The sequence below is a fragment of the Heterodontus francisci genome, chromosome 11 (genome assembly GCF_036365525.1).
Source record: "Heterodontus francisci isolate sHetFra1 chromosome 11, sHetFra1.hap1, whole genome shotgun sequence".
Lineage (NCBI taxonomy): Eukaryota > Metazoa > Chordata > Chondrichthyes > Heterodontiformes > Heterodontidae > Heterodontus > Heterodontus francisci.
The window spans coordinates 79,778,231-79,789,512 of NC_090381.1; the positions used below are offsets into that span (position 1 = coordinate 79,778,231).

The 11,282-nt window shown below is 42.3% G+C and overlaps 1 protein-coding gene across 1 annotated transcript; it reads right to left on the reverse strand.

Annotated features, from left to right (window-relative positions):
- Positions 1-311: 311 nt before the first annotated feature.
- On the reverse strand, positions 312-10,763 carry LOC137374910 (heat shock protein beta-7-like). The gene is made up of 3 exons (XM_068041493.1): positions 10,571-10,763; positions 1,313-1,458; positions 312-497 (listed from the first exon to the last, which is right to left on the reverse strand). Exons 1-3 carry the CDS (start codon positions 10,761-10,763, stop codon positions 312-314), a joined length of 525 nt encoding a protein of 174 aa, XP_067897594.1.
- Between the last annotated feature and the right edge of the window lie 519 nt (positions 10,764-11,282).

Consider the following 11,282-nt stretch of genomic DNA (forward strand, 5'->3'; position numbering starts at 1 on the left):
GTTGTAACTTTTCTTTGATTGTAAATGTAATCTGCAAAAGGAAAAAACAGTACATACCTTTTCATGAGCAAGTAAGTTACTTCAGAGTGATATTAGAAAAATTACAATATTCAATTAGCTATTAGAATCTATTATTTCCTTCTAAAGGAAAGTAAATGCCTGTGAGCATTGAACTGAGTGCACACCTTAGAAACATTACAAATATCTCTAAAATAAAAACCTGTGCAGAATTTGTGTAGAAACACTAAACATTGTTTGAACTAATGTTGCTGAGACAGCATTGGCGATTAGGCTTTACAGAACCAAGACACCTACAGCTTAACTTCACTTCTATAAACTGGGAGTGGTGATTCTGCTTGTTTCAGTGGACTCCTTCTAACATTGATGATCAGAAAGCCGATATCTGTGAGTGAACAGCTCACAGATATAGGGTCCATATCTTCAGGGAGCTGACACTTATGAGTGAAGGTGTTTATGATGGTTCCATCTTCAGCCACCTAAAAGCAATGAAAGCAAAAAATAGTCAGCTTCAGAAGTCATAGCCCACAAATAATTATTTTTTAAAAATTGCTTCATTTTTCAAATTAATATTTTTTAGGAAAACCATGAACGTAAATTTGAATGCTTTAGAGTTTCTTAGTATAATTTTATAAGCTCACATGAGCAGTAATGGTATTTATCCATTCAATAAAAGAACATTACCTGAATTAGAGTGTGAAATTAATGTTGAACCGAGTGGATTTTTACCACAGACCAATGAAAGAGTTGACACTTGATTATGTCAAGCTTTGTTATCCCCTGCTTATACATCATGGATTTGTAAAGACAAATTAAATGACATGTTTGTTGTCAAAGTACATTTTACTTTGCCCAACCTTGTACTGTAATTACAATAATGCTTGAACTTTCACTTGCAACAAATGATATTCTTGTCAGCTCTGAATGTCAACACATTACAACAATAGCCTCTGGACATCAGAATGTTACATTTGAATGGAGGGAATCAAAGTCTGATTGACTAGCAATGCTGTTTTTACTGTTTACAAAGTATTCCATGTGTCTGCTCTATTAATTTCACTTCTTGTTTCTTGGCTTCTGTAAGCCCTTCATTTCTGTCCTCCAGAAGTAGGTAAGGATCTTCCACTTCACTAATTCTAGCCTCAGATTGACATTACATACTATCTGAGTTGTTATCCTGCAGATTGTATTGATGCTCATTTCATTCTTCAATATCCTGATTCTTTCATCTACCTGAAAATCAATGAATATATAATATTTTATACGTGACAATACAAGGTATAATCATTTGGACCTTTTCTGCTTTGATGACTATGTGGTAGTTGCACATTGTGACAATGACTTCTTCTGGGTCAAACTGACTGACATCAGCTGTGACTTGATAAGTATCCCCAACAGTTCTGATGTTTCCAAGGCTTCCTGGACGACCAGATACTGGAGCTGTGATGTTAAAAAAAAACATAGTGAAAAGCAAGAGGGAAAGAAAGAATTAAAAACAAAAAATGCTGGAAGTACTCAGCAGATCTGGCAGCATCTGTGGAGACAGAAACAGAGTTAATGGGCTGACTTTTCCTAGTCCCGTGAAGATGGGGTTGCAGCCGATGGGGGAGCCAATAAAATAATGGGAGAACACATCGGGACCGTTCCTAAACGTCTTCCCGTCACCGGTCAAATTTCCCAGGGGTGGCTGGACTGAGGTAACAGGAACCCACTGGTCGGCAGCAGGCATCCAACTGAGCCTGTTAAAGGGGTCATTAACCGTGATTTTTTGCAGTGTTCGGAATGTTGTTGAAGGTGCACGGGTCCCATGGATCTTCAGCAGCTCGCCAGCTGTAACGAAGCAAGAGCACAGCAGGAGGTTATTGTTGATGTAACAGACAGGCAATAAGAAGTGCAGAGTTTCCAAGCAGGAGGGATCCTGGCTTCCATTGAAAGGGAGTGTACTTTAAAGGGATTACTGTGTGGAAGGACTGCTGCAGAGACCAGTAACTGGAAGCTTTCCTCCCAGGATGACTGCAGTGAGGCTAGGCAAGCAAGTTGAGACCCATTGAGGGTTGAAGGCTGCAAAGGCTGTAGGGAAGACAGTGGCGTAGTGGTATTGTCACTGGACTAGTAATCCAGAGACCTAGGGTATTGCTCTGGGGACATGGGTTTAAATCCCACCACAGCAGAAGGTAGAATTTGAATTCAATTAATAAATCTGGAATTAAAAATCTATCTAATGGTGGCCATGAAGCCATTGTCGATTGTTGTAAAAACTCATCTGATTCACTAATGTCCTTTAGGGAAGGAAATCTGTTGCCCTTACCTGGTCTGGCCTACATGTGACTCCAGACCCACAGCAATGAGACCCACTCTTACATGCCCTCTGAAATGGCCTAGCAAGCCACTCAGTTGTATCTAACCGCTACGAAGTCCAAATGGACTGCAGCGGTTCAAGGGCAATTAGGGATGGGCAATAAATGCTGGCCTAGCCCGCGACATCCAAATCCCATGAGTGATTAAAAAAAAAGGGAGATGGGTGTCCTGCACTCAGAGTTCACCTCCTTCAGAGAAGAGGAGAGTAAGAGAGAGAAACTTCAGCAAGGGGAGATGGTGGTGTAGTGGTAATGTTACTGGGCTAGTAATCCAGAGGCCCAGACTAATGTCACAGGGACACAGGTTCAAATCCCACCACGGTAGCAGGAGAAATTTAAGCTTAATTAATAAAAAATTCAATTACTTAAAAATCTGGACTTGAAAGCTAGTCTCAATAGTAGTGCCATGAAACTATCATTGATTGTTGCAAAAACTCATCAGGTTCACTAATGTCCTTTAGGGAAGGAAATCTGCTGTCCTTACCTGGTCTGGCCTTCATGTGACTCCAGACCCACAGAAATATAGTTGACTTTTAACTGCCCTCTGAAATGGCCTAGCAAGCCACTCAGTTCAAGGGCCATTCGGGATGGGCAACAAATGCTGATCTTGCCAGCAATGCCCACATCCCGTGAAAGAATTTTAAAAAACACATGGAAAGGGGAGGCAGTGGGCAGAGGAGCACCAGCAGCATGACCCTGTGCTGACACATGCATGTGGAGAGCGCATAGCGGCAGTAAGGTGAGCGAATGCTCGAAGAAGGCGCTACACAGCACAATGGGTTTACAGACAACATCTCAGCTGCATGGACCTCTTGGTGCACCAGTGTTTCCGAAAACTCTGTTTATCAAGACAGATGGCCACTGACCTATGTGGCATGCTGGAGGAGGAGGTGAAGCCACTGGGATGTGGTGGGCACCCATTGCCTGTAGCCATGAAGGTGACGATTGTGCTCAACTTTTTCGCTACAGGGTCGTTCCCAGGATTGGCTGCAGACATTTGTGGGGTCTCGCAATCTGCTACCCATCATTGCATAAGGCAGCTGACATTACAGTGTAGTACTTCAGGAGTGCTTCATTGCCAGGGGAGTTTTAAACCAATGCCCCTTCTGCCTGTTCTGATGATCTTGTTCCTATGTTCTGGATAACAAGGGACTTTCCAAAGAAGAGCAGAGTTTGTGGTGTCCTAGTTAGCATTCAGCCTCAACAACAACAACACAACAACAATTTGCACCTTTAACATAGTAAAGCTTTACCAAAACCAGATTAGCTGGTCTAATTTCTGTTCTGGGGATTTTTCTTTGCTTATAATTTGCTCTTAATTGCTGCCACAATTGCATATGTAACCAGTCACTGCTCTTCAAATTAATGCATTGTATGAGAAGTTCTTTGAGATCTTTCTGAAAGACCTAGTTATGCACAGTATAGAAACAATTTTTCCTTTCAGTGTAGATGGATAAGGTTGTCTACCAGCACTCCACATTGAAGAAGGTTCTACCAGATCACAATCGGGTAGAAAACCAATGACAAGCCAAGAACATATTCCACACCAATGAAGTAAGATGGGAAACAAACTGCAGAGGAAGCAACAAAAAAGGACATTAAAATCAGAAAGTAATTAATGAAATGTAAACATGAAATGCTGGAAATACTCAACAGGTCTGGCAGCATCTGTGGAGAGAGAAGCAGAGTTAATGTTTCAGGTCAATGACCCTTCATCAGAACCATAATTAATGAAGCTGAGGTTGACAGATGGAAAAAGATTGAGTGAGAACAAAAAATGGAATAGCCATTGAAACTCTGGAGCAAAGAAAATCAAGTGTTTGAAACCCTGAGTTAAGGTTATCAGATATGGCTGAACAGTAACAGAGGATCCAAAGGCAAAAGCCGATGGGTATTCTAGTTACGTTTTGTCTTTGGTAATTTTGCCTCATGTTTGTCAAAATGAGAGATATTAGTGCTAGGAAATGGGAAATCGAGGTAAGTTTGCGTAACGAGAAGAGGTGCTACATAATCAAATTTCTCCCCCGTAATGTCAACATCAAGCTCCTACTCATAGGCCTCTTATTATCTTCTGTCCAAAATTCAAACTCATATTTCTTGTTCATCTTACACATCAAAGCAGGTTCAAAGGGGTTATATGCAAAATAAAATTCCCTATAAATTAATGAAGCAATCTAAAATAATTCCCAATCTCAGAAGAATATGAGTTTTCTCCATATCAGTCAGTTTCATTGTATATCTGAGCGAGATTGCAAATTATGGGCTAGTTTGTGCTGTTGACTTACAATTGTAAGGATCTGGGTTGAGGCTGCCTGAAATCCTTCTACTTGGGTTACTAACAGCCAACAGAAAGAAGTTTCATTCATCCAATCGCCCCAAAGGTGAAGGACAAAATAGTGTTGACTTTGTTTTCTGTTCTCCTGCTTAATTAATCTTGATTTTCATATTATGTGTAAGCAGATTCTTTATAGTACGAGAATTAGTGTGTGACTTGTATTCATATGGTGCCTTTAATGTAATAAAACATCCCAAGGTGTTTCACGGAAATGTTCTAAAGCAAAATTTGACACCGAGCTACATGAGATATTAGAATCATAGAAAGTTTACAGCATAGAAAGAAAGAGGCCACTTGGCCCATCATGTCTGTGCCAGCTGGGAAAAAAAAGAGCCGCCCAGCCTAATTCCACCTTCCAGCATTTGGTCCATAGCCCTGCAGGTTATGGCATTTCAGGTGCACATCCAGGCACCTTTTAAATGAGATGAGGTTTTCTGCCTCTACCACCCTTTCAGGCAGTGAGTTCCAGGGGTTAAATTCCATTTGCCACTTTTCTGCCCACCTGACCAGTCCATTGATATCATCATGCAATCTACAGCCATCCTCCTCACTAGCAACCACACAGGAAATTTTTGTGTTGACTGCAAACTTCTTGATCATTCCCCTACATTTACGTCCATATCTTGAATATATACCGCTAAAAGTAGGGAATCAAATACTGAACCCTGCAGAACCCTACTGAAACAGCCTTCCTGTCGTAAAAACACCCATCAACAATTACCCTTTGTTTCCTGCCACTGAGCCAATTTTGTATCCAGCTTGCTACATTTCCCTGGATCCCATGGACTTTTATTTTTATAACCAGGCTGCCATGTGGAACCTTGTGTTACGACCGGGTGAGGAAGGGGTCCCAGGCTCCCCTCTCACCCCTTTCCTGGTTTGGCCGTAACAGGGTTTAATTTTAAAAACACAGTGTTTTCGCTTCACCTCACTAAGTCCTTACTCGCTGCTCTCTAATCTTAATTGTAAAGGAACCAATCAAACAGGCTTTCTTCGGTTTAAACAAGAAAGATGTAAGTTTATTAACCTTAACACTCGAACTCAGTTAATATTACTAAAATACGTGACACAACCACGCTTACATGCATATGCAATAAACACACACACAAATAGATACAGAGGGGGAGAAAGAATTATGGTGGGTGGGGGGGGGGAGGTGGTGGTTTGGAATAGTACAAAGAACAAAGAACAAAGATAATTACAGCACAGGAACAGGCCCTTCGGCCCTCCAAGCCTGCGCCGATCCAGATCCTCTCTCTAAACATGTCGCCTATTTTCTAAGGTTCTGTATCTCTTTTCTTCCTGCCCATTCATGTATCTGTCTAGATACATCTTAAAAGAGTCCATCGTGCCCGCATCTACCACCTCCGCTGGCAATGCGTTCCAGGTGCCCACCACCCTCTGCGTAAAGAACTTTCCACGCATATCCCCCCTAAACTTTTCCCCTTTCACTTTGAACTCGTGTCCTCTAGTAATTGAAACCCCCACTCTGGGAAAAAGCCTCTTGCTATCCACCCTGTCTATACCTCTCATGATTTTGTACACCTCAATCAGGTCCCCCCTCAACCTCCGTCTTTCTAATGAAAATAATCCTAATCTGCTCAACCTCTCTTCATAGCTAGCGCCCTCCATACCAGGCAACATCCTGGTGAACCTCCTCTGCACCCTCTCCAAAGCATCCACATCCTTTTGATAATGTGGCGACCAGAACTGTACGCAGTATTCCAAATGTGGCCGAACCAAAGTCCTATACAACTGTAACATGACCTGCCAACTCTTGTACTCAATGCCCCGTCCGATGAAGGAAAGCATGCCGTATGCCTTCTTGACCACTCTATTTACCTGCGTTGCCACCTTCAGGGAACAGTGGACCTGAACACCCAAATCTCTCTGGACATCAATTTTCCCCAGGACTTTTCCATTTACTGTATAGTTCACTCTTGAATTGGATCTTCCAAAATGCATCACCTCGCATTTGCCCTGATTGAACTCCATCTGCCATTTCTCTGCCCAACTCGCCAATCTATCTATATTCTGCTGTATTCTCTGACAGTCCCCTTCACTATCTGCTACTCCACCAATCTTAGTGTCGTCTGCAAATTTGCTAATCAGTCCACCTATACTTTCCTCCAAATCATTAATGTATATCACAAACAACAGTGGTCCCAGCACGGATCCCTGTGGAACACCACTGGTCACACGTCTCCATTTTGAGAAACTCCCTTCCACTGCTACTCTCTGTCTCCTGTTGCCCAGCCAGTTCTTTATCCATCGAGCTAGTACACCTTGGACCCCAAGCGCCTTCACTTTCTCCATCAGCCTGCCATGGGGAACCTTATCAAACGCCTTACTGAAGTCCATGTATATGACATCGACAGCCCTTCCCTCATCAATCAACTTTGTCACTTCCTCAAAGAATTCTATTAAGTTGGTAAGACATGACCTTCCCTGTACAAAACCATGTTGCCTATCACTGATGAGCCCATTTTCTTCCAAATGGGAATAGATCCTATCCCTCAGTATCTTTTCCAGCAGCTTCCCTACCACTGACGTCAGGCTCACCGGTCTATAATTACCTGGATTATCCCTGCTACCCTTCTTAAACAAGGGGACAACATTAGCAATTCTCCAGTCCTCTGGGACCTCACCCGTGTTTAAGGATGCTGCAAAGATATCTGTTAAGGCCCCAGCTATTTCCTCTCTCGCTTCCCTCAGTAACCTGGGATAGATCCCATCCGGACCTGGGGACTTGTCCACCTTAATGCCCTTTAGAATACCCAACACTTCCTCCCTCCTTATGCCGACGTAGATGGAATTCAGTGACTGTTTTTGGTTTGGATGTAAGAACCTTGATTGGAGTTAAGTCTTGCAGTTCTCACCGGGGCCCAGTGCACACTTTCAAATTTATTTCGCTGGTACCAGAAGGCTGAAGAAGTCCTCTTAAGCTGCTTTCATGGCTCCCTGGAACTTTGCTGGAGGGAGCGACAGAGAGAGAGCGGTGCTTTCTTCTTAACGTTCAATTGCAGTTTGCCCCCAAATCTTTCTGTGAGGCACAATTCCACAGTTCCCAGGTTGGCCAGCAGATTAGTCATGTGACTAGCTCTTTTTTTGAAACAGCATCACCTGCAAGGGTTGTTGACTCTTCAAAGCTTACTCGACACACTTGGTGGGGTGGGGGGCGTGGAGGGGTGGAGTGTTGGCTCTTACACAGACAATGGCTGGAATTTTATGCCACCCCAATGAGCCAGATGGTGGCAGAGGGTGGCATAAAATGGAGCAGGAGGCTCCAGGATGCTTTCCCGATCCCCTCCCACCTCCCTTTACGTAGGGCTGGGGCGGGGGGCGGTGGGGGGGGGTGAAATGGCCTGCCCGCCCCAGGCCAATCAACTTAATGGCCACTTAAGAGCCTTCGCCTGCCTCCATGTGGATTTTACACATGGAAAGTGGGCATCCTGGAGCCAGTAAAAGCTGCCTGGGAAAAGCAGGCAGCTTCTCAGTGTCCCAGGGTTGGGGGGCCTGTTCATCGGGCACAGGGTGCCTGATGGCGGGCCACCCCCGCTTCCCCAACCATCCCCAGGACCCAACACACCCTCTTTCCCCCCAAACGACTACCCTTGCCTCACTGGAGCCCAACCGATTACCCCCAGCGACCAAAACTTACCTTAAATCCCGATGATTGGCCGGCAGCTCAATGAGGCGGGACTTCCTCCCTCAAGCGGGTGGAACTCCCACCTCAGAACAATTAAAGCCTGAGGACTCGTAAAATACGGAACAGATCCCTAGGTGGTGGCCAGCTCCCATCTGCCCAGCGTAAAATCCAGCCCAATGACTCTCAATGTCTTTTGATCATCACTATTGACAAAACCCATCTGGCTAATTGAATCAGGAAGCACTCCCATTGTCTCTCTATGCAACTGTCTCTCAAAATGCAAATGTGCAACCATGTTTTCAGTCATTCAGCTCTGTGGTCTTTTTAAACAAGTTATGTTCAATGTTCAGTAAAAGTTCAAATAGTGTTCCATATGATGAAATTAATATGTTTCCATTTGGCAAGTGTGGTTTCCATCAATCCATGTAGACCACATCAACTGCACTACCCTCATCAATCCTCCTTGTTACTTCCTCAAAAAATTCAGTCAAGTTAATCAGACACAACCTTCCCTGAACAAATCCATGTTGACTATCCTTGATTAATCCATGCCTTTCTAAATGACAGCTTATCATGTCTCGCAGAATCGATTCCAATAATTTGTCCACTACGGAGGTTAGACTGACTGGCCTGTAATTATTCAATCTATCCCTTGCTCCCTTTTTAAACAAAGGTACAAAGTTACCAGACATCCAATCTTCTGGCATCACACCTGTATCCAGTGAGGATTGGAAAATGATGGTCAGATCTTCTGCTATTTCCACCCTGGCCTCTTTTAACAGCCTGGGCGCATTTCATCCAGCCCTGGTGATTTATCCATTTTCAAGGATATTATGCCCCTTAATACCTCCTCGCTCCCTATGTTTATCACATCCAATACTTCACACTCCTCCTCCTTAACTACAATGTCTGCATCATCCCCTCTTTTGTGAAGACAGAAGCCAAATATTCATTAAGAACCATACCCATATCTTCCACCTCTACACAAAGGGTCTTTTATGGGCCCTACTCTTTGTTATCCTCTTACTCTTAATGTATTGATAAAACATCTTTGGGTTCCCCTTGATTTTATTTGCTAACATTCTTTCATGCCTTCTCTTTACTTTCCTAATTTACTTTTTGATTTCACCTCTCCACTTTCTATGCTCCTCTTGGCTTGATCAAAGAGAGAGGTTTTAACGAGCGTCTTAAAGGAGAAAAGAGAGGTGGAGAGACAGAGGTTGAGAGAGGGAATTCCAGAATTTAGGGCCGAGACAGTTGTAGACAGGCTACCAATGATGAAATAATTAAAATCAGGGATGCTCAAGAGGTTAGAATTAGAGGAGTGCCGATATCTTGGTTGATTGTGGGGTTGGTGGAGATTACAGAGATAGGGAGGAGTGGGGCCATAGAAGGATTTGAAAACAAGAATGAGAATTTTAAAATTGAGGCGTTACTTAAATGGGAGCCAATGTGAGTCAGCAAGAACAGGAGTGATAGGTGAATGGGACTTAATGCGTGTTAGGACACGGGCAGCAGAGTTTTGGATGACCTCAAGTTTACGGAGAGTAGAACATGGGAGGCTGGCCAGGAGTGCATTGGAATAGTCAAGTCTAGAGATAACAAAGGCATGGATGAGGGTTTCAGCAATTTATAAAACCACGCTTAATTAGAATGCATTTGCAAGAAATACCTTGACTAGCCTTTGACATTTTCAGTATCATAGGCAGAGCAAATAATCTGCTGCAATGCAAAATCCTGCAACAAATCCCACTCATTTCTAATTTCTATACATAGTGCCCCTAGTGCAATTTGCTGCCCATATACTTTGATTTTACATAAATATCTGGGAACCAGTGAAAATGCCAACTTCAGAGCAGACCTAAGCAATAAAAAATCACTTGCTGCAATAAGCCATTTGTCCTAGTCATAATTAAGAAATTTCATACAAGAATTACTTGGCAAGCTGTGCAATTTAAACAATCCTATCCTCTTACATACAGTAAAAATTGGTAGTTAATATATACTTTCTCATTACACGCATAGAGTAATGATGATACGTATATTAAAGTTTTGATATAAAATTTGTTTTAAATTTATATAGGGTCATTAAGAATATACTATATTTTTAATTCATTTGTATTGCAAAAGCAAAGTCTATCATTGATATGGAAAATTTCTATTAACTCTGAAGTCAAAGTCAAAGGAAGTTAGAAAAATTAAAAGCCAAACCTGTGTATCCAAAGGATTCATTTCTTGGTCTTGCAAAATGGCCATTCCTGAAGGATGGTTTATCCACTTCATCTTCAAATAAATTCCGCGCTGCATCTATGTATTGGTCAAAGCAGGGATCGCCTGAGGATTGTCGACTGAAGTTGCTGTAATGCTCAGATCTGAAAGTTGAGGAAGAACTAAGAGATGACATTGTATTTTCAGCACTGCATAGGAAGCACAGTCTGGGTATGGACAGTACCAGGGATAATAATACCAAATCTCACATGTATTGACTAGAAGTCAAATGATCCTTAACGTTTGAAGGAATTCCTCAACATCCAATAATAATTCTTCAATTGTTTCCATTTATTTGAACTATTAATAGTATCCAATACATATAAGCATAAGGATTCAAGTCACTTAAGCCATGATAACAAAAAAGGAATAGTGTTCATGGAATGCGAGATAGGACAGCTTTCTCTGATATCAGAGAATGCCATTGAATGGAAACAGTGCATAAGCATTTTATAGAGGAACCAGATTCACTGGTTTTATTTTACAAAAACCACCAATTTAAGAGCAGAATGATTCCCCTCCAACTATAATTTATGCATTTTTGTGAGACAAGAAACTTACTAGGGGTTGGAAATGTTGCATATCATTGATCCATGTTGAAAATAGATGGGTATAAATGCTCCTAAGTGCCTGATAAATACTGAAGCTGAAATAT

Coding starts and splice junctions, on each gene's coding strand:
- LOC137374910 (XM_068041493.1), bottom strand. CDS start 10,763: ATGTCATCTCTTAGTTCTTCCTCAACTTTCAGATCTGAGCATTACAGC. Junction 1,459..10,570: donor TGAATCCTTTGGATACACAG/GTTTGGCTTTTA, acceptor TTAACATCACAG/CTCCAGTATCTGGTCGTCCA. Junction 498..1,312: donor TAGTCATCAAAGCAGAAAAG/GTCCAAATGATT, acceptor CATTGCTTTTAG/GTGGCTGAAGATGGAACCAT.